This window comes from Hoplias malabaricus, chromosome 5, assembly GCF_029633855.1.
Source record: "Hoplias malabaricus isolate fHopMal1 chromosome 5, fHopMal1.hap1, whole genome shotgun sequence".
Lineage (NCBI taxonomy): Eukaryota > Metazoa > Chordata > Actinopteri > Characiformes > Erythrinidae > Hoplias > Hoplias malabaricus.
Window position 1 is genome coordinate 47,830,913 of NC_089804.1, and position 21,333 is coordinate 47,852,245.

Sequence of the window (21,333 nt, forward strand, 5' to 3'; positions counted from 1 at the left end):
ATTTTTATTGTCTTTTCTTCAAAGGTGAATCTAAGTTACACAACCCAGTGATATCGAAAATAGCTCGATACATTCCTACTAGAAAATTAGCTTTATTTTATAAGAATATATTTTATCAATCTTATACCCGTGTTAACATTAGGCTGGTGTGAATCATTACTGAAAATAAGTTTTTAGTGTTGAAATAAGGAAGATTTTACCAACACCCAAAAAATAGTTGACAGCCACACGGACCCAGTCCTTTCTTACGTAGATACAATATGTCAAAGCTGTGACCATGTAAGTAGCTATTTGTTACGTTGTCTGTCACTCTTCATGAAAATGTAGTGAACGTAGTTTCATGTTTACGTGTGACGACACGTCCTGTTGTTGAGATGAACCTCATTTCCTCCGCTACACTCTAATAGAGAATCGCAAGATGGCGTCGAGTGGAGGAGATGGAGAGCCCGAGTGGACCGCGGCGGTGCGGCCGCTCTTATCTGCCTCCTACACGGCTTTCGAGACGAAAGAGCTACCTCAGCTTATAGGATCCATCATAAACAGGTCAGGGCGGCGCTTACTGTGTTATATCAGCCCGAGGAGCCGTACACGAATCTGAGAGTCCAGTCTCTGCGCTAACCCGTAGTGCACCGAGATGTATTTGGTTTGTTGTAATTCCCCATTCCACCTTAAGCAGTGTAGAAGCTCCATTCTACATTTCACAGGCCCGATGCTCCAGAAGGGACCAGCTGTGCTGTTTAAGGTGGAACAGTCAAGCAGCTCGTTCGCGGTGAACAGTGCGTTAGCTTTGCTATCTAGCATTCTGGCTATTTGAGATTCTGCTTCATCATCAGGCCGAACAGGAGACGGACGACTATTTTAAACTCAATTTAAACATTTTGGAGACAGTCCTGGTGGCTTATACTGTGTATTTATTTAGCCCAGGGAACAAGCTTAAACGTTCTGCCCAGTTGACCAAAATAACACTTATTAAACCAAATGTTTTGCCTCTGTGATGGTTGCCACCCATGTCATCTGCTAGTAATGTGTCATAAACCGACTCTCTGAGCTGTACCTTTGGAATCGACTCAAATTGAACCGTTGATTGTTTTGAAGGGAACCCTGACTGTTGACATGAAACCACATACGATACAGACGTCCAGCACTGTTACACATTCGCTATATAATTTTAGCGAACTTTTGTTATTAATAATCACAATCCCTTTAGTAACGGGTAACCATATTTACTGTGTCACTGTGTAATTACTCTTGTTTAATGAACGAGGAACAGCAAAAAAAAATCTGTGTAAATTAAATAAAATTGGGGGGAAAAGGGCAGATTGAACAATCTGCAGTGAATAGTCGGTTGAACTCAGTTGCATCAGTTTTCCTACTTTATAATGAAAATGACATTACCCAAGAGAAAGATATATTGATTCCACTGCAACCACATGAAAGTGTGAGATTGTTGACCTGGAATATATCACACAGAAATTAAGGATTTTGCTTGTTTTTCAAAGGTTTAATACCTGAAAATGCTGAAATATTAGGTTTTGTGTATCTACAGTATTTTCAATGAAAGTAAATTTGAACATGTAGTGATCCCTTTTAAAGAGAAAGGCTTTTAATGTCATATGCTTACAGTGAAACCTAATGTGCTGTGTGCGATATAGATGTAATATGACGGCACTAACTCCAGGTTAAAAGACTCTTTAATGTTTTATTGCAAGATAATTCATTTAAGTCACAATATGCTCAGTAACGTTGCTGTTTATAATATTCTTAGTCCGAAATGTATGATCTGTTAATGATATGAAAGTAATATATTTACTCTTTTTAATTAAGAAGTAGAGCGACAGGTTGTTTAACTTATTTATAAATGGACAGATCACAGGTCGTATTTTGTAACTTAGACTGAAAAAATACCCCTTGCTATGCTATTGCCTTAAGATCCTGTTTGGAGCCTAAGAGTCGACCCCTTTTTTGAGCTGAGCAAATTGATTCGGCTCACTGCGAAGACTCGGAATGCCTTTCAGTTTTAGCTAGCATTAGCTCCGCTGCTGGCTAACAGCTAGTTAGCTGGCTAATGTCAGGAATACCTCTCAACCAGAAGTTAACACAGTGCCAGCTGCTTTACAGACTGTCTTAATATATTTGAACGAAGTGTGACAATGACAGTGGTACAATTTTTATGTCTCCAGTGTTTAGAACTGAAGTACACATACTATCTAGATAATGTATTCAGTTTATCGTTAACTTAGCTCACCACAGTTCTGCTGAAGGCTAGCGCTCCAGTTCTCACTTGAAGTGTATTAATGTCTCATGTTTATGTGTAGAAATATACAAATTAATAAACGTTATGTTTATGTTTATCAGTGTGGTATTGTTGATATCGACACGTCTGAGTTGCTGTCAGTTTAAGTTGTATCATTCCGTTTATTAAGGAACTACTTTACCGAAGGGCATCTTTCATAAAACCACATTACACCTACATAAACTTTTCATGACACCTGAAATAAACAGCCAGCTATAGTCAGTTTTGATGACACTCCAGAGTACGAAATTCACTAAAGCAGCCTTTACAATTAATGTCACTTGTGGGAATATGCCTTTACAAATTTTTATGTAGATCATGTCCGTTGTCAGGAAAGGCATTTGTAGATGTCATATGACTTTATGAACAATGGCTTGCAGTTAAGTGCTGATAGATATTCTTGTATGATTTTTATTCTTACCCAAAGTTAAAATGTTTAATAGCCTGGTCTATAGAGGAAATCAGTCTGAAGCATATTTCTCCTAACTTTGTCCCTATGAGAGCTGTATTGTAGGAGGGTTGCACATATATTTTCTTTCTTAAATACTAGATAAAACTGTACATTTTGTATTCATTTTGCTGTTTCCCATTTGTTTCGCACTTACCTATCCCTGCTATAAAAACGAAACTGAATGTAAATTGCTTTTTATGGGCTTGGTTTCTTTAAAAAAAAGAAACCCTTGGCTTCTTGAAATAGGAATTTGATGTAGAAAGTAAAAGTAAGTGATGTCACAAAAAACATCTGTATATCCTTCCACCTGGTTAATAAGGCTGATAATAGATTAGGGGAAAATATATAATTCTACATACTTAGAAATTACTTTCTGTAAATGAAGGTCCAGACCCTTTTCTACAATCAAGATCACCTGGCTTTATTTAATGCTGAATATTGAGGGGCAAACAGTTATTAAATTATTGTCATGTATGTAGCAGTGTTTTATTGCTTCTGATATGTGTAATTTTATCTCAAAACTAATGCCTTCATTGTGAGTTTAAGGAATATATATATTATGTACCTCTTAAAGCATTTATTATTTTCTATTTTTTTTCCATCTTATTTGCGTCAAGGTAGGGCTCAATGGGATTGTCGTTAACATCATTAACATCTGGAAAGCTACAGGGGCACTTACTTGCCCCAGGTCTATTTACATTGCATTTTGATAGCATTTGAAGTATTGTCGTGTTCACAGATTTAGTTTCGTGTGGGTGCATGATCTTAAAAAGTGTAGCATTTAATGACACTTGTTTTACATTTTTGTAATATCTTCTTAATTAGATATTACAGTGATTTTTCTTGCCAGAAAAAGCATTACATAAGGTTTGTGGGTGTTTTAAAAGAGATCATCAACAGCCTTCTTGAATAAAGTCCAATTAAATAGGACTTGGTTGAAAAAAAGTGTGTTGTCATCTACTGTTCATATCAGTACATGGATTACTTTAGACTGTCCTGTTTTTTTAACATTATTTTATCAGCTCCTGACTCTTTCTTTTTAATCTTCCTTTTGCAGTGAATCTGAGATACTTCATCATGATAAACAGTATGAGCCGTTCTACTCATCTTTTGTGGCGCTCTCTGCACATTACATCACCACAGTATGTGGACAAAGTATGTAAATTAACTTAATTCTTTTATTCTTTTTATCTGTATTTGCCTTACAGAGAACAAAGTAGTGCTACATTAACATGAGTAGGCTGTAGTATGCTTGCTAGTAAGTTGGAAAGCTGCTGCAAGTGCCAAGTCAACATTAATTTCCTCTTTTCCCTTTTTCTTGCTAAGTCCCCAGAAATCAGTTGCTGTCAGTAGCTGCAGCATGTAAAGTATTGATTGAATTTTCATTGCTGCGGCTCGAGAATCCAGATGAAGCATGTGCAGTTTCACAGGTGAGATGTTCTACTTAAAATAAGTCAGCTTTGTTAATTATAGGATAATTATCCTGCATTTGTACCAGATGTAATATTCTCCAATGATTGTTTATTTCCTATTTATGTTTCAGAAACACCTGATTCTCTTAATAAAAGGCCTTTGCACTGGTTGCAGTCGATTAGATCGAACAGAGATCATCACCTTTACTGCAATGATGAAGTCTGCCAAACTTCCACAGACTGTCAAAACGCTTTCTGATGGTGAGGTCCTATTCCCACTTCAGTGTTTTGTGTTACTGAATTAGCCATTAAAATGATCTAAACTTCACTGTTGTTTTGAGTTCATACATTGTTGTTTTGATTTTGTTGATAGCTTAAAAACGGAGGAAAAGACCTTTTTTCAAATTTCAGGAAAATAACAATTTAAAAAAGAACATAATGGATAAAACATCAGCGTATCAATTCCCTGGGCGGGGCCACTTATTTTAGCATATATCGTGAAATTTAAAAGCTGTGCATTCATTTAATAAGGACAGGATTGATATCTATTGTGACTTTTTTCCCCCCTTTTGGCTAGTAATATTGATAAGTTGTAGGTTTAGATGCTGTGGTTTCCCACCCATGTGTGCTCAGTGAAGGAGAGTATGCTTGACCTTTGTAAGGTTTGTGACTTCTAAATAAGTCATACTTCATATGTTATCATGCCCATTATATTGTTCTTAATTTGCTATAAAGAAATAAAAATCCACCCATTGAAAATTACACTGATCCTGATAAAGGATTCTGGGAACTGGGAGATATTACCTTGGAATACTCCATCAGAAAAACAAAACATTTTAAAGCCCTGGCTGGTAACACAAGTAAGCCTTGAAATGATGGATTTACTTCAAGTTATTAAGACTCATTGTTAAAAGGGCAAAAAAATAGTTTGTTTAATTTCTTTGTAAAAATCCCACTACATGTCAGTCGCTGTTGTTGTTGATTTGTACTCTTGGCTAGTGACGTCAAATGGTTGCAGTGGTAGTGGACCTTCGCTCTGGAACATACAGGACTTGTCCATTTGATCTAGAGCCCAGCATTTTTTAAACCACTGATGATGACACACAAACACACACAAGGTGACCAAATTGTGGAGATGAGCTTTATTTATTTATTTATTTCATGAAAGTGTGTGCTTCTGTAATGTATTCTGTATTACATGCTAGGGCTGTACTTTCACTTTCAGGCTCCATTAAAGAAGCCGCTAAAGGTTTACTCCCGGTGTAAGAAGTACTAAAGCCCCAGAATATGAAGCGAGTATGTTCAAATAACTTCACACGACTCTTGCTTTATATTTTGGGTCTTTTGTACATGTTATATGGGAAATTAGTGGGACTGTGTTTTAGTCTATGCTTAAAACCAACAGCATTACTCTAGTCTAGTCTTAGCAGTTGTGATTTACTGAATAAATTAAATGCCCCTAGAGTGAAGTGACAAAAGCGAGCCAGAGGGCTTTTGGAGCTGTTTTCACCCACATGTGGCTTAACAATTTTTTGTCTTGTTTTTACTGTCTTTCGTGTGCCCTTCAACTGGAATTGACATACAACAGCAGCACAATGTGGCATGATTTTCTTTAAGATAATGTTCAGTGCATTCAAGTTTAGCGCTGTGCAACCATTTGACATCATCCATGCAAAAGCTTTTGCACCTCTGAAATAATGGCAATGCCTATAGAATAAAGAATTAAGGTATTTTTCAAATAAACACTTTTTTTTATTTTTTTATTTTTTATTTTTTTATTTTATTTTTAGAACATATCTAAAATAATTTGAGGTTATTCTGTTATATTTAGATTGACATGTATTACCAGCCAGAGTTCATTTTAAGACCTGTTAATGCATGTCTAGCTTAACTTAATGTTGTGAAAGTGGCATTATATCCTGGTCATTTCTTTGCTTTAGAGACTCACGATCTGTGTGTTGTTTTCTAAGTGGCAGATGTTTAGACAGTGTCTTGTCTCTTCTGAGTCTGTTAACCTTTTTTCCTCCTTTTCTGAGTGCCAGGCTGACAGAAAGAGAGCTTTGTTCGATTGGCTTTGCAGATTGGTCTTGTTTTCAGTACTCTGAGCTGGGGAACACTGGACATTAAATTTCGCGCTGAGATTGTACTTATATTCATGTTCATTTGTGTTATTGTTCAGTGGAAGACCAGAAGGAACTGGCATCCCCAGTCAACCCTGAACTACGACAAAAAGAAGTGCAAATGAATTTCTTCAATCAGCTGACATCAGTGTTTAACCCTGACATTGCAGTCATAGCCTCACCCTCTGCACATATGCAGGTTTGTGGATTTTGAGGGCTGTACATGGAACATGGAACCTAAAAAATTTGTTTTATTTATTTTTTATATTATATTTATATTAACAGTCCGAGGGGGAGTGCGATGAACAAACTACAACTGATCAGGCAACACAGACCAAAATGAAGAATGCCTTCATCTCACAAAATGTGTCCAGTTTACAAGAATTGGGTATGGGTTTTGTTTGTTTTTTTCTCCAAAAACATACTTTCTTACCAGTCAGTATAGTGCGCTGACTTGAAATAACTTGATTTTTAAACAAAATTCTGTCCTGTCTTGGCACAGGAGGCTCAGAGAAGTTGCTGCGCGTGTGCCTCAATCTGCCCTACTTCTTACGCTACATCAACCGCTTCCAAGATGCTGTATCAGCAAACTCTTTCTTCATCATGCCAGCTACTGTGGCAGATGCCACGGCTGTTAGAAATGGGTAAAGCTGTCATATGCTCATACAGTTTTTAAATTGCCTGAATTTCTCTATTGGATGTGCATTCTGCTTGTATCTTATGCATATATATATATATATATATATATACTCATCTGCCAGGTTCCACTCCCTTGTGATTGATGTGACAATGGCATTGGATACTCTCTCTCTACCAGTGCTGGAACCTTTAACTCCTGGGAGGCTCCTAGATGTGACCGTGCTAGCTCTGAGTTGCCTTTATGCAGGTTGGGTTACAAAATGTTTTGCCTAAATAGCCAATATCATGGGAAGCTGAATTTGTATTTTGGGGTTTTCATGTTGTATTTGAACATAAAAAAAACTCCCTCAGTAGAGTCCAAAGCTTATTTTGTAAGTTAAATTATTTTGTTGTCATGAAAAAAATATGTATTTACATATCTGCCTTTTACGTGTACAGCAAGTTAAATTTTTGTTTAACAGTTTTAACAAGGGTAACGATTTTCTGTAGTATTTTTATTTTTTATGTGAGAAAAGCACTTATTTTCATATGTCAATGTTAAAGGAACTTTTAGAAACAGTTTAAGAGATAATGAATTTTTAAAAAGGTAATGTAAAACGGAATGTCATTTTTTTGGCACTTAATCCCTCCAGTGTGCTTCACGTATATAGGGATATATCTTTATCCCTATATATGCTATTATTTGTGTTTTCAAGAATTAAAAAAAAACAACAAAAAAACAATAACCTTTTATTCTTAATTTGAAGGTGTGAGTGTGGCAACATGCATGGCTATCCTGCAAGTTGGTAGTGGCCTGCAGTTACGCACAGCTTCCACAGGCTCAAAAGAGGAAGACTACGAGAATGATGCTGCTACCATCGTGCAGAAATGTGTATGTGAACATTTCTTCAAAAACTCTCATATTTATCAGCTTAGTCATGTTCATAAACATCCTTTCTTGTCTGATTGTATTTTTTCTTGCTTTAACAGCTGGAGATATATGATATGATTGGACAGGCCATCAGTAACTCTCGCCGAGCAGGAGGGGAGGTAAACAAGAAATTAACACTCATGTGACACTGACAATACAGCCAGATTCTGTGCTTGAACATTCTTGGATGCATGTCTTGTCTTCTTTTTACAGCATTATCAGAACTTTCAACTCTTGGGTGCCTGGTGCTTATTGAACAGCCTGTATTTAATCCTGAACCTGAGTCCTACAGCTCTAGCAGATAAGGGGAAGGAGAAAGACCCTCTAGCAGCACTGCGGGTCAGAGACATTGCTACCCGCACCAAAGATGGGGCAGGATCCCCTAAATTGGGCCCTGGGAAGGGGTAGGTCCTCTTTAGCTTCTGGATAGATCGATTTTGTGTTTTGGAGTGTCATTCTAACAGTTTCGCTTTTTCCCCCTGTTATTAAAGACACCAAGGTTTTGGAGTTTTGTCAGTCATTCTGGCAAACCACTCAATCAAGCTACTTACATCATTGTTCCAGGACCTACAAGTGGAGGCACTGCACAGGGTAAGAGTGAGTTGTGGTCTTTTGTTTTGCTGCTAAAGTTTTTAAATTCTTTTTATTTTGCTTGTAATATCATTTTATGTGGAAAAGAGATTCTAAATTGTTTTTGCCCCCAGGGCTGGGCCAGTGATGGGCCACCAGCAGAGCTGAACATCATGGCTCAAAGCACATCAATCCAGAGAGTGCAGAGACTCATCGACTCTGTGCCTCTCACAAACCTGCTCTTCACACTGCTCTCTACTTCTTATAAAAAGGTATGAGGTTAAGGAACTGTTTAATTATTACAGTGGGGGACCTCCCTAGCATAGCTTAATATAAATGTTGCTCCTCTGGTTCTGCCACTTTCAGGCATGTGTGCTACAGAGGCAACGGAAAGGCTCAGTAAGCAGTGATGCCAGTGCCTCCACAGACTCTAATACTTACTATGAAGATGACTTCAGCAGCACGGAGGAGGACAGTAGTCAAGGTAACTAAAGCTACAGTTTTCTACAAAGTGAGGTCTAGCAAAATTAGTTGGAGTCAGTCTTTGATTTATGCTCAGAAAACAGGCACATTGTTGCCAGAGTAATTTCAGAGACTAATCCTTTGTCGTATGTATGTATTTTTTAATTACTTTTTTCAGTATTCTTAATATTGACCTAGATCTATGACCCAGAGGTATTTTTCAGTTATGAAAGCTGGGCTGTGTATGTCTTTGGCTAAACTAGTGTCAGGGCAGAGGCAAGTGAGTGGTAATTTGATGCAGTTTCTGAAGACTGCATGCAAAGTCAGGCCTTTCAAAAGCTTAGAGACAGGCCAGTTTATTTCTGCTGCAGAGTGCTGTTGCACATCATGCATGCTTTGCTTAAACTGTGCCGCCACAGCAGCCTGTGCAGCTAGTGACAGTGTTCGTTATTTCAGCAGAGAGAAGACAGGAGAGGACAAGAGCAGCTTGTGTCTCAGGTCAGCAGATCTCTGTATTAGGTCAGCTTTGTAGTGTCTCCTTATAATGTGCTTTCAAAAGTAAAGACTTCAAATAGTCTTACCCACAGCTTGTAGCAAAAACAGCCTAAATTTACCTGTAATACAAGTACCTCATGTAGTTCTGAGATTAACTTAGCTCTCTGCATGTCCACAGATGATGACAGTGAGCCCATTCTGGGCCTTTGGTTTGAGGAGACCATCTCTCCCAGTAAAGAGAAGGTGGCTCCCCCACCTCCTCCTCCACCCCCACCTCTGGAAACCTCCCCAAGGCTCAAGAGCCCCAGCAAACAGAGCGCAGGAGAGAATGGCAATATCCTTGCCAGTCGCAAGGACCCGGAGTTGGTGAGGACGTATTAATTTCAGGGTTGATGAGTATAGTTTCAAACCTCTTTTTTTGGGAGCTGAACAAAAGTATTCCTAGGATCAGAAGTGTGTCTGCTTCATTTTCAAACTTTTTCTGGAAAATTCCAGACAACACTCTGCAATCTATTCAAGCAGCAGTTGGATAAACTTATTGAACATGCTGTGACCTACAAACGCATCTTTGGCACATTTGACTCAGCAGAGAGTGATGTGTTATTCTTTGCAGTTCTTAAGTCTGGCATCTAGTATTCTGAACTTCATCACTACATCCATGCTGAAATCCAGGAATAACTTCATCCGCAACTACCTGAGTGTGTCCCTTACCGAGCAGCACATGGCTACCCTGGCTGGTATCATCAAGGATGTGGACAAAGATGTGAAGGGTAAGTAATATTCAGAATATACATATATAGTTGCAAGCAGGAACAGAGTTATTAATCACTTGACTTTTCTCTAGGTTCCTCTGATGAAGAATTTGCATCAGCATTATACCATTTCAACCATTCACTGGTAACATCAGACCTACCCTCTCCAGCTCTTCAGGTGTGCCGGGTGATTGCCCCTTTGGTGGTCATAAGTTTTAAAGATATTATAAAACTTAGTCGAAAATTTCTCTGAGTTTAGATACTAAACTAACACTCTGCTTGTGTGTTGTATAGAACACCTTGTTGCAGCAGTTGGGTGTGTCTCCATTCTCTGAAGGCCCCTGGCCAATGTACATCCATCCTCAGTCACTTTCAGTGCTCTCCAGACTTCTTCTGATTTGGCAGCATAAAGCAAGCCTGCAGGGAGATCCTGATGTGCCGGAGTGCATGAAAGTCTGGGAGAGGTGAGCATCATATCAGTTGTCATCAAACAATGTTAGACCATTGGGGATTCACATCTGGCACTTAAGGGCCCAATTAGTGCATGTAGTGTTTCCTTTTTTATATTTCTAATATAGTGCTGTAGTATAGTTATAGTGAAAGAACTATTAACATCTAGGATCAAATATTTTAGAAACACAATTTCTGCTCTTTAATCTGCCATCATTCTTGGTATTTATTTTGTTTCTAATTAATGCAAACAAGTGGATTTATAAGCTCTTACCAGTCCAAAATCTATTTAGCATTTTTTTCAGTACCTCAAATTACATAGGCTTCTTCCATCTGTTGTACATGTTAGCATGTCAAAACACTGGTTATGCATGAATCTGGTTTGATTGAGAGCAAATTGAGAATTTTTTGGGAGACATGGACCAATGCTGGCTGTTGAGACACGTTTGTGGGGTTGGGGTTATGTTACTGGTATAGAAGCAAGGCTGATGTTTTTCTTGATATGTAGCTAAGACTGTGTGTTCCTATTTGTCTAAGGTTTGTGGGCACTCTGAAGCAGCACACTCTGCAGGGTGTGATGCCCAGCGATGAGGACCTGAATGTGGAGCACCTTCAGCTACTGTTGCTCATCTTCCACAATCTTTCAGAAAAGGGTCGCCGCAGCGTCCTTACTCTTTGCACACAGGCCATTGCTGAGGTGGCTGCCCAGGTCGACTCCCAGCTCAGAGCAGTGCCTCTTAACCTGGCCCGCATTCTGCTAGTCTTTGACTACCTTCTACATCAATACTCTAAAGCCCCTATGTATCTGTTTGAGCAGGTAGGAGATTAATTCAGCCTTATTCTGTTTTTCCATTCAGTTGTGAATGCTCTTAACCATGTTATAGCTTGTATTTTTAGTTACTTTGCCTTTTTTAAATCGAAATGTGGTTATCAACTATTTTGAACAGAGGACATTTTAGAGCTCCTTGTTTATAGCCAAAAAACATTTACCGTAAAATCACGATGATGAGTATTAGAAGCTGTATGAAATTGATGCTGAACTAGCAGTCAGTTAGATGAGTACTTTTGTGTGCTCAGTGTACTTATATTTAAAGTAAATGAAATACAAGAGCAAAGAGAACCTAGGCAAGCCTAGATTTGCCGGACCACCATTAGCCATATAACCATTGTCACTGAGGGGTTTCTGGCATTTCAAAAACAGGAAAGCCCAAAATACATACCCTTGTCATTGGAAGGTCTGGAGAAGATTTGGTGCTTCATGTCAATGTCTTTGTTTACTTGTGGTTTTATTATTTGATTGTGTTTGACAAGAAAATATGGAGGGCAGGACTAATTAATGCAGAAATGAAAAAAGTTTTGTTCATAATATATAACACCGGCATAAATGTTTTTCTTGTTACTTTTATTTAAAAATAAATTCTATATGATCGACCACCAAAGAACAAAGAAGACCAAGAACATTTTGTTGATTTTAAGAATTACAATTACTTATTGGCAAATGGCAAAAATCCTGTCCATGTCTTTTGTACGGTTTCTGTAAAAACCTGGAGTTAACAATGCCTGGATGTCATATTAACTGTATATTCTTTTTCTGATTAGGTGCAGTATAATCTTCTGACTGCTCCTTCATCCGGGGCCAGCTCCACCCAGGACGGAGGGAAACGTGGCACTCTCCCAATTTACTATGGCTTTAAGGAAGTGGAAGAAAATTGGACCAAGCACTGCTCGGCAGGTAGGAGTAAGTCAGACCTCATTTGTTTCTCCCAGTATTGAGGCAACAAAAAAATAGTTTGAAATCTTGTTGACCTGTTTGAAAATTAGTTTTTGATGGACATTGTCTTCTCCTGTTTAGATTCTACAGTTCAGCCCAAGTTCTACTGTGTCCTTTCCCCTGAAGCTTCAGAAGATGACAGAAGTCGACTTGACAGCAAGGTAAAATCCAGTTGACATCATAAATGTGTTTTGATAAGTGACATTGTCTTTTTTTTGTTCCTAATGAATCTCTGCTTTTGCTATTAGGTCTTCCAAGTGCTGTTCAGTGGAGCTGTAAAATACGACAATTTGTATTCCTCTCTGATCTCCCTGCTGGCTGCAGGGTCTCGCTTTGACACCGCCCGAAGGCAGGAAAACAAACCTATTAACCCAATTGTGAGTTTGAGTGTGATCTATCTATTGATTTTATCCTGGACTTTTGATATAGTTATTAATGCTAGTTTTTCACATTTAATATTTTAAATAAATTTGGTACATATTATTGATGTTTGTAGAATGAGATATTGATCAGTTGACATTGTTTCAACATACTGATATTTGCTGTTTAGTTTGACCATAAACGTTGCTATAACTTTTTTTTTTTGTAGGAGGCATGCTCCCTACAGTATTATTTTCTTATTCTGTGGAGAATTCTGGGAGTGCTGCCCCCATCTAAAGCTTATATTGAGCAACTGAAGACGGGTAACAGTGATCCCAGTGAAAGTGACATCCTGCACACCCTTAGATGGTCATCAAGGTTAGGAGTCAGCACGTATGTCAATTGGATCAAGGTGAGTTTCCCAGCTTGAAAATCTGGCTGATACTTCATGATTATAGATGGTTATAATATAAAACCGTGACTTTGCAAAAATGACTTCTAATTTCAAATGATGTTCTAATCCTACCAGGAACACTTGGTGAAACAGGGAATGAAAGCAGACCATGCAACCTCACTGATTGAAGTGGTGTCTTCCAAATGCAGTTCAGTGAAATATGATGTAGAGCTTGCTGAAGAATACATTGCGAGACAGGTACATAATCAGTTAAAGTAAAATGATCATTATTCTAATCCTAGCAAAGACTAATATATTATGCTGTAAATCAAAAGATTTGTTGAAGGATTCTCTTCATTTCTGTGTTCTAGATCTCATCTTTTTGTTGCGTGGACCCCAACAGCATCCTACCTCTTCACCAGATTCCTTCCCTTCAGACAATATACACATTAGATGCAGTCATCTCCAAAGTGCAGGTCTCTCGTAATGAGCATTTCTCAAAGGTGGCTGCAGAGACAGAGACACACAAATCTTTTGAGATTACCAAGAACCTGCTGCCTGCCACACTGCAGCTTATCGACATTTACACAGCCTTCACCAGGTTCTTACAATTTTTCTGTCTTATTTTCCCATTGCAATACGCAAGCAATGATTTCTTACTTTCTTATAGCACCCTAATTAGTTTTTTTTCCTGGGGAAACCTATACACATCACTTTTTGAGTGTTTCACAGCTTCTGTCCTTTTTTGTCTTCTTAGATCATACCTGTTAATGAACCTTCCTGAAGATGGAGAAAATAAGCCCACAGAAGCCAAATTGCAGGGCTATGCAGCTGTACTGTCTATAGGCTCTACACGCTGTAAAGCCAACATACTTGGTAAAACTTCTTTGCGCCAACACATTTCTTTTTTTCAAACAGCGCTTAATGACTCCATGTTAGCACTGCCCCTTTTTTATCCCTTGTATAAATGTGTGGGTGAAGTTAAAATGTTCACAACCCACTCCAAGCACAAATGATTTTGGTTGCATAACAAAGCTCAGGTTAAATTATTTGATGATTGCAAAATGTTGACAGGTTGCCAGAGGCTGTTATACCAGTGGCTAAATAATGAAAATATTAAGAATATAAATTATCCATTTTTTTGTGCAATTTTGGTCATTTTTTCATAAATCGACCTAATTTAGATTCAGCCCATCATAAATAATTTAGATTTATGTATTTCTCAGCATGTGACAGTGGTTGATAAAGCAATATTGAAACTATTTGTGGCACCAGTCATTTTCCAACTATAATGAGCTATTTTAGCAACAAACTGCTTTGTTTTTCTAATTGCAGATTAATTCTAGTTTTGAACTAGATGTAATGTAAACCATTCTTGTGCCATGGCTTGAAAATCAGTCTGTGCTGTCTTAAATGTGAAAAAGTGAAAGGGTAATATCTACATCTAGTTTTTGCTATGCGATCTTAGGCCAGACCATAATGCAGAATCTGCCGTCTTCTGTCCAAACACTGTGTGAGACATGGAACAACATTCACACAAATGAGTTCCCCAACATTGGTTCATGGGTAAGTGTGCTCTTTTATAACTGAGTAACATTAACCAGGTTCCAAGTCTACAGTATTTTAATCCCTGGTACTGTTTCTCCACAGCGGAATGCCTTTGCAAATGACACCATTCCGTCAGAGAGCTATATCAGTGCTATCCAGGCAGCCCACCTGGGAACACTCAGCAATCAATCTTTGCCCTTGGCTTCCTCCCTCAAACACATCTTGCTCACACTGGTGCGCCTCACTGGAGACCTCATTGTGTAAGTTCCATGAAGACAGCAGTAAAATCGTCTTCGTTACACTTGACTATATACTAGACTAGCTAGATATATCATTAATTACCTACATACTTATTGTAATTTAAACCCAAATAATTTAAATTCATTGATATGAGTTAAGTGTTAACAAAATAATTCAATAAATATATAGCTTGTAATCTGACAGCCCGTAAATATTTTCTTACAGTACAGAGGAGCTGAACCCTCCTCAGGTGATCCGCACACTTCTGCCACTTCTGTTGGAGAGCAGCACAGAGAGTGTGGCTGAAATATGCAGCACATCTTTGGAGAGAATTCTGGGCCCTGCTGAGTCTGATGCATTCTTGGCCCGGGTCTATGAACGCCTCATCACTGGCTGTTACAACATCATAGCCAACCATTCTGACCCCAACAGGTGAGCACCTATACATATTGTGGGAGCCTTTTAGTATTCTCCTGGGCTTTTTTTTTTTTTTTTTGTGAAATATTTATTTTTTGTGTGGCTGCCTTTGTCTCTCAGTGGTCTGGATGAGTCTGTGTTGGAGGAATGTCTTCAGTACTTAGAAAAGCAATTGGAGAGCAGTCAGGTGCGCAAAGCCATGGAGGAATTCTTTTCTTTCAGGTATACCACAGCCCAACACTCATTTATTGCCATTGAAAATGCAGAGCTTTGCTAACCTTTATTTGTTGCCTTCTCCACAGTGGTGAATTGGTACAAATCATGATGGCAACTGCCAATGAGAATTTATCTGCCAAGTTCTGCAACAGAGTTCTGAAGTTTTTCACTAAGCTATTTCAGCTGAGTAGGTATCCAGAAACAACAGACATTTGATCTTTAAAAATGTAATATTTTTTTACCCCTAATTCATCTGTATGTGTCATTCATAGCGGAAAAGAGCCCCAACCCCAGCCTTCTGAGTCTTTGTGGCTCCCTGGCTCAGCTAGCCTGTGTAGAGCCATCAAGGCTGCAGGCTTGGTTGACCCGGATGACCGCTTCACCCCCCAAAGACTCAGATCAATTGGACACAGTGCAAGAGAACCGGCAGCTTCTGCAGCTTCTCACCACCTACATTGTACGGGACAACAGCCAGGTGGGTGAGGGGGTTTGCACCGTGCTGCTCAGCACCCTGATACCCATGGCTACTGAGATGCTGTCCAGTGGTGATGGAGCTGGTTTTCCTGAGCTTATGATCATTATGGCCACGCTGGCCAGTGCTGGGCAGGGAGCAGGACACCTTCAGCTGCACAGGGCTGCTATCGACTGGCTCTCTAGATGGTGAGAATGGGTGGGGGATACAGAAAAAAAAAACGATTTTTGTAATACATTGTTGTGCAGACTATGAATAATTCTGTGTTATTTTCTTTTATTGTTTCAGTAAAAAGTATTTATATCAGAAGAATGTTGTGGAGAAAGTCACCGCTAATGTTTCCCAAGGAAAAGTAAGTATAATAGTTTTGGTTAAATATATAAAATATAATTAATTAATTACACATGAACAAAATAATGACAATAAATATATTGTTTTTAAAGACCATTAACAAATTTTTCATCTAGTGTTTTTCTTTTTAAACAAATAAGATTGTAAGATTGCCATACAAAATACAGTGGGTACTCAAGATTAAGTGTTATAATCTTTCCTCCCTAGTTTAGATTTTGGACTAATGTTTTTAAGTAAATAAATATTAAACTGTGTTGCAGCATGCCAGCATGTTAGAGTGTGCATGCCACATCATCTCCTACCTGGCAGATGTGATGAATGCTCTGAGGCAGAGCAGTGGGCAGGGTTCTTCCCAGTTGGTGATGGAGGGAGAAGAAAAGGCCATTGAGGTGGACTCTGATTGGGTGGAGGAGTTGGCAGTTGAAGAGGAGGACTCTCAGGCTGAGGACTCGGTCAGGAAACTGCTTTCTTGATAAAAATGATCAGCTTTGATGGGACTTAGTCATTGTGTGCATTGATGGTACCCTCAGGCCTTTGTTATATCTAATATGTGTCTTCTCTATGTGATTGCTCATATTCTTTTCCTCTTCTAGGATGAGGACTCCCTCTGCAATAAGCTCTGTACCTTTACCATTACGCAGAAGGAGTTCATGAACCAGCACTGGTAATGGAAGAACTTGCCATCCACTTTAAGCCCCCACTCCCTCCAATGAAACACTATACCTGTTTAAAAACACAACCCTGGCCTTACTCCTCTCCTTTCGCTATACAGGTATCATTGTCACACCTGTAAGATGGTGGATGGGGTAGGTGTGTGCACAGTGTGTGCCAAGGTCTGTCACAAAGACCACGAGATCTCCTATGCCAAATACGGCTCTTTCTTCTGTGACTGCGGGGCCAAGGAGGATGGCAGCTGCCAGGTGAGACCGAATACTTCAGGTCATCATGGGAAAAGAACAACTGCGGTAACTTTGGCTTGCAACTCATTTATCATTGACTGTCATCAACTGATTTGAGTTGTCCCTCAGCCCATCAGGATGTCTTTCTTTTCCATGAGCCATCAAAGTTCTTCCTCCATAAAAATGTAGTCATGTATTTAATTGATGATTGAGTAAACATATTAGAAGAGTTTTGCTTGTCTTTCCAGTAAGATCCTTTGCTCTAGCTATTTTAAATACAGCCACAAGCAGTAGCTTTTGCATTACGCCATAACATCTCATGCATGCTTCCTTAATGAAAACACAGCATGCGGAAATCTTTTCAGTTAACCCTGTTTTTTAGTTTAAAGTAAGCTTGGTCACTTTGTATCCCATAGTACTCCCTTTTTACATGAAAAACAAGAATATTTCAGGTCTTTTGGTTTCTGCATATTTTTGAACATATACTCCATATTTGTTTTGGTATAACAGGCTCTGGTGAAAAGAAGCCCCAGCAGTGGAATGAGTTCCACTATGAAGGAGTCCTCTGCCTTCCAGAGTGAGCTACGAATGCCTGAGAGCGCCATTCGACACCAGAGCTCATCGCCTGCTGACAAGGGCAAAGTTACTATCTGTGATGGCAAAAGCATTGATGATGAAAAACCAAAAAAGAGCAATGTATGCAAAAACATTGAAGGCTGTAGAGAAGACCTCCTGGCACAAGTGGTAGGAGTGGAACAACTTTGGTGTCCTACCTAAATGATAGCATTAAACTTTAAAAACATATATACATTTAATAATTTGGTTCCTTGTTTACATACAGTAATTGTCCTATATCTGATCACTTCATCCATACACTGTAAATGTCTCTCTCAGTCAAGTTCGTCCACGGCAAGCCTGGTCCTAGACCTGCTGATCTTCCTCATGGACGCCATCCAGACGAACTTCCAGCAGGCCTCAGCTGTGGGCAGCAGCAGCCGTGCCCAGCATGCTCTCAATGAATTGCACACCCAAGACAAAACTGTGGAGATGACTGACCAACTGATGGTAAAAATTCAGCAAGGAGTTTTAGGAGTGTTCATGCAATCATACCATGGAGTGACATTTTATGTGAACATGTTTGTTGGGAACATTTTTCATTTTAATTTTTGTTTTGGTTTGTTTGTTAAGGTTCCCACTCTTGGCTCTCAGGAGGGAGCATTTGAGAATGTAAGGATGAACTACAGTGGCGATCAGGGCCAGACCATAAGGCAGCTCATCAGTGCTCATGTTTTGCGGCGTGTGGCCATGTGTGTTCTTTCATCTCCCCACGGGCGCAGACAGCACCTTGCTGTCAGTCATGAAAAGGGCAAGGTAAGTTTGCAAGCATAATTGATCATTCTGAGTCACTGATGTGATTGTAAACTGGACTAACCTACATTTACACTTTTTTTTTATGCTACGTTATTCTTCAATTGTTTGGGGTCTCATTTGCATCAAATGTCTCTCCCCAGATCACTGTCTTACAACTGTCAGCCCTCTTGAAGCAGGCTGATTCAAGTAAGAGAAAACTCACTCTGACCCGACTGGCCTCAGCCCCTGTTCCCTTTACTGTACTTAGCTTGACTGGAAATCCATGTAATGAGGACTACCTGGCTGTGTGTGGCCTTAAGGTAAGAGCAGATCTGTCCAAAGTATATGAACACCAAGCACTTTTTGTGAGTCGCTCTGGAAAAGAGCGTCGGCTAAATAATGTAAATGTTTATGGAAGAAACATATTTAATATATGCATTGTCTCCTCCTTTTGCAGGATTGTCATGTACTAACATTCAGTAGTACAGGCTCAGTGTCTGATCACCTAGTACTCCACCCCCAACTGGCCACGGGGAACTTTATTATCAAGGCCATCTGGCTACCTGGATCTCAAACGGAACTAGCAATTATCACAGCTGATTTTGTTAAGGTGGTGCACTATTTTAGAATTAAAACTGCTCTGTTTCATAGTCAAAATAAAAGTCACAAATACATGGCAAGTTTGTAAGTATATTTCTGTTTTTCTTTCTAGATCTATGATTTGTCTGTGGATGCCCTGAGCCCCATGTATTACTTCCTCTTGCCAAGCTCAAAAATCAGAGATGCCACATTCCTGTTCAATGAGGAGGGAAAAAATATCATTGTAATCATGTCCTCAGCAGGGTACATGTATACACAGGTGATGGATGAGTCCAGCAGTGCACAGCATGGCCCATTTTATGTTACTAATGTGCTCGAGATCAATCACGAAGACTTGAAGGTACTTGAGCCCTCACTTCTTACGCCAAACATGTTTAGATCAGATTCTGCTTGGTGGCTTAGCCCATAGCTCAACAAATTTCTTTTATGTTGTGCCTTACAGGACAGCAATGGACAGGTGGCAGGGGGGGGTGTATCTGTGTATTATTCTCACGTCCTCCAGATGCTCTTCTTCAGTTACAGCCAGGGCAAGTCTTTTGCTGCCACAGTCAACCGCAGCAGCATGGAGACACAGAGGCTATTTACGATAAATGTCAAAGGGTAGGCAAGCCCTCTCATCTCATGTTCATAGATCTGGATAAAATGACTTTAATTTAACAAATGACTACTTTGTCAATATTTTCTTAACCAGTAGGTAATTTTCTAAAACTTGAAACCGAATGATCTGTCTATTATTAATTTATATTTACATATTAAATGCTGTCAAACCTCTCTGCAGGTCAAATGGAGGCAGTAAGACCTCCCCAGCTCTCTGCCAGTGGTCTGAGGTAATGAATCACCCAGGGCTTGTGTGCTGTGTGCAGCAGACCACAGGGATCCCTCTGGTCATCATGGTGAAGCCGGACACTTTCCTCATACAGGAGATAAAAACCTTGCCTGCCAAAGCCAAGGTTTGTCCTCATTCACAGTAAAGCTACATTTAATGGTTTCTATTAGCAACTGAATAATCCAGGTCCTGTCATGGGTTTGTTCTTGTGATCAGTTGCTAAAGACAAATATTCACTACTAGTTTAGAGGAATAAATCTGTATGTGGATTATTCTTTCTCTAATACCCAGATTCAGGACATGGTGGCTATCCGTCACACAGCTAGTAATGAACAGCAGCGTACCACTATGATTCTGCTATGTGAGGATGGCAGCCTTCGCATCTACATGGCCAATGTGGAGAACACTTCCTACTGGCTCCAGCCCTCTCTTCAGCCCAGCAGCGTTATTAGCATCATGAAGCCAGTTCGCAAACGCAAAGCTGCAGCAGCCAGTGAGTCACAGCCCTCCTCATACTAGCTTGTCCTAAGTTAGGCCTGCAGTCCATGCTCAGTTTTTCCTTTCCCTGTTTTGAATTCTCCACTGCAGCTACACGTACATCCAGCCAAGTGACCTTCCCTGTAGATTTCTTTGAGCACAACCAGCAGCTGACAGAGGTGGAGTTTGGGGGCAATGACTTGTTGCAGGTCTACAATGGACAGCAGATCAAACATCGCCTGAACTCTTCAGGGATGTATGTAGCCAACACAAAGGTATGAAAGGAATACTTCAGATTTGCAGAAATTACATTCAACTGGCATCAATCGTATGACTTACTGCAAGAAAAATCACAGCTTTTTATTCAGTCTTTGATTGTTGTCACACCTGACAGACAGGTGAACCTGTCACAAGTCTTGTGATTAGGCAAAGTGAAATCATATATATTCACCAAGGTGGTTTTGCTTTGTGCAAATGTTTGATCCAACAGTCTTCTCACAAAAACAGAATATTGCAGTGTAAAAAAAATACAGTCTCTTCCTTTCAGCCTGGTGGATTTACAGTGGAGGTGGTGAACAATAACAGCTCTATGGTGATGACTGGAATGAGGGTGCAAGTTGGCACTCAGGCCATTGAAAGAGCTCCATCATACATTGAAATCTTCGGCCGCACCATGCAGATGAATTTGACTCGCTCCCGCTGGTTTGACCTGCCGTTCACTCGGGAGGAGGCCTTACAGGCAGACAAGAAACTCTCCATATTTAGTAAGCACTTGCTGTGCCTTATTTGCACTCGTGTGGATATCTTCCTGTTAAATCAGAATGTTACAGTGTTACCTTGCATTGTTTATTCATTCAT

At 39.5% G+C, this 21,333-nt stretch overlaps 1 protein-coding gene across 7 annotated transcripts in view; it reads left to right on the top strand.

The window, feature by feature from the left end:
* Window positions 1-349: 349 nt before the first annotated feature.
* Window positions 350-21,333, top strand: part of ubr4 (ubiquitin protein ligase E3 component n-recognin 4) — a 46,365-nt gene continuing 25,381 nt past the window's right edge. For 2 of the 7 annotated variants that reach the window (XM_066673245.1, XM_066673249.1), the window contains exons 1-48: window positions 350-543; window positions 3,802-3,899; window positions 4,071-4,174; window positions 4,288-4,417; window positions 6,336-6,475; window positions 6,562-6,664; window positions 6,779-6,920; window positions 7,038-7,162; window positions 7,662-7,786; window positions 7,885-7,944; window positions 8,039-8,229; window positions 8,317-8,416; window positions 8,530-8,667; window positions 8,762-8,879; window positions 9,314-9,355; window positions 9,531-9,718; window positions 9,966-10,122; window positions 10,197-10,282; window positions 10,399-10,568; window positions 11,092-11,371; window positions 12,154-12,292; window positions 12,407-12,486; window positions 12,574-12,702; window positions 12,915-13,097; window positions 13,215-13,337; window positions 13,451-13,680; window positions 13,837-13,955; window positions 14,548-14,645; window positions 14,730-14,887; window positions 15,093-15,299; window positions 15,405-15,506; window positions 15,587-15,687; window positions 15,773-16,160; window positions 16,261-16,324; window positions 16,584-16,775; window positions 16,917-16,987; window positions 17,096-17,288; window positions 17,733-17,966; window positions 18,117-18,287; window positions 18,411-18,593; window positions 18,734-18,892; window positions 19,030-19,182; window positions 19,285-19,512; window positions 19,615-19,772; window positions 19,951-20,122; window positions 20,290-20,491; window positions 20,587-20,750; window positions 21,023-21,239. In XM_066673245.1, the coding sequence (XP_066529342.1) occupies window positions 419-543; window positions 3,802-3,899; window positions 4,071-4,174; window positions 4,288-4,417; window positions 6,336-6,475; window positions 6,562-6,664; window positions 6,779-6,920; window positions 7,038-7,162; window positions 7,662-7,786; window positions 7,885-7,944; window positions 8,039-8,229; window positions 8,317-8,416; window positions 8,530-8,667; window positions 8,762-8,879; window positions 9,314-9,355; window positions 9,531-9,718; window positions 9,966-10,122; window positions 10,197-10,282; window positions 10,399-10,568; window positions 11,092-11,371; window positions 12,154-12,292; window positions 12,407-12,486; window positions 12,574-12,702; window positions 12,915-13,097; window positions 13,215-13,337; window positions 13,451-13,680; window positions 13,837-13,955; window positions 14,548-14,645; window positions 14,730-14,887; window positions 15,093-15,299; window positions 15,405-15,506; window positions 15,587-15,687; window positions 15,773-16,160; window positions 16,261-16,324; window positions 16,584-16,775; window positions 16,917-16,987; window positions 17,096-17,288; window positions 17,733-17,966; window positions 18,117-18,287; window positions 18,411-18,593; window positions 18,734-18,892; window positions 19,030-19,182; window positions 19,285-19,512; window positions 19,615-19,772; window positions 19,951-20,122; window positions 20,290-20,491; window positions 20,587-20,750; window positions 21,023-21,239 (7,240 nt within the window). In that variant the 5' untranslated portion in view covers window positions 350-418. Of the gene's footprint in view, window positions 544-3,801; window positions 3,900-4,070; window positions 4,175-4,287; window positions 4,418-6,335; window positions 6,476-6,561; window positions 6,665-6,778; window positions 6,921-7,037; window positions 7,163-7,661; window positions 7,787-7,884; window positions 7,945-8,038; window positions 8,230-8,316; window positions 8,417-8,529; window positions 8,668-8,761; window positions 8,880-9,313; window positions 9,377-9,530; window positions 9,719-9,965; window positions 10,123-10,196; window positions 10,283-10,398; window positions 10,569-11,091; window positions 11,372-12,153; window positions 12,293-12,406; window positions 12,487-12,573; window positions 12,703-12,914; window positions 13,098-13,214; window positions 13,338-13,450; window positions 13,681-13,836; window positions 13,956-14,547; window positions 14,646-14,729; window positions 14,888-15,092; window positions 15,300-15,404; window positions 15,507-15,586; window positions 15,688-15,772; window positions 16,161-16,260; window positions 16,325-16,583; window positions 16,776-16,916; window positions 16,988-17,095; window positions 17,289-17,732; window positions 17,967-18,116; window positions 18,288-18,410; window positions 18,594-18,733; window positions 18,893-19,029; window positions 19,183-19,284; window positions 19,513-19,614; window positions 19,773-19,950; window positions 20,123-20,289; window positions 20,492-20,586; window positions 20,751-21,022; window positions 21,240-21,333 lie in introns of all 7 variants that reach the window. The other 5 variants (XM_066673248.1, XM_066673250.1, XM_066673246.1 and 2 more) reach the window with 4 other exon arrangements.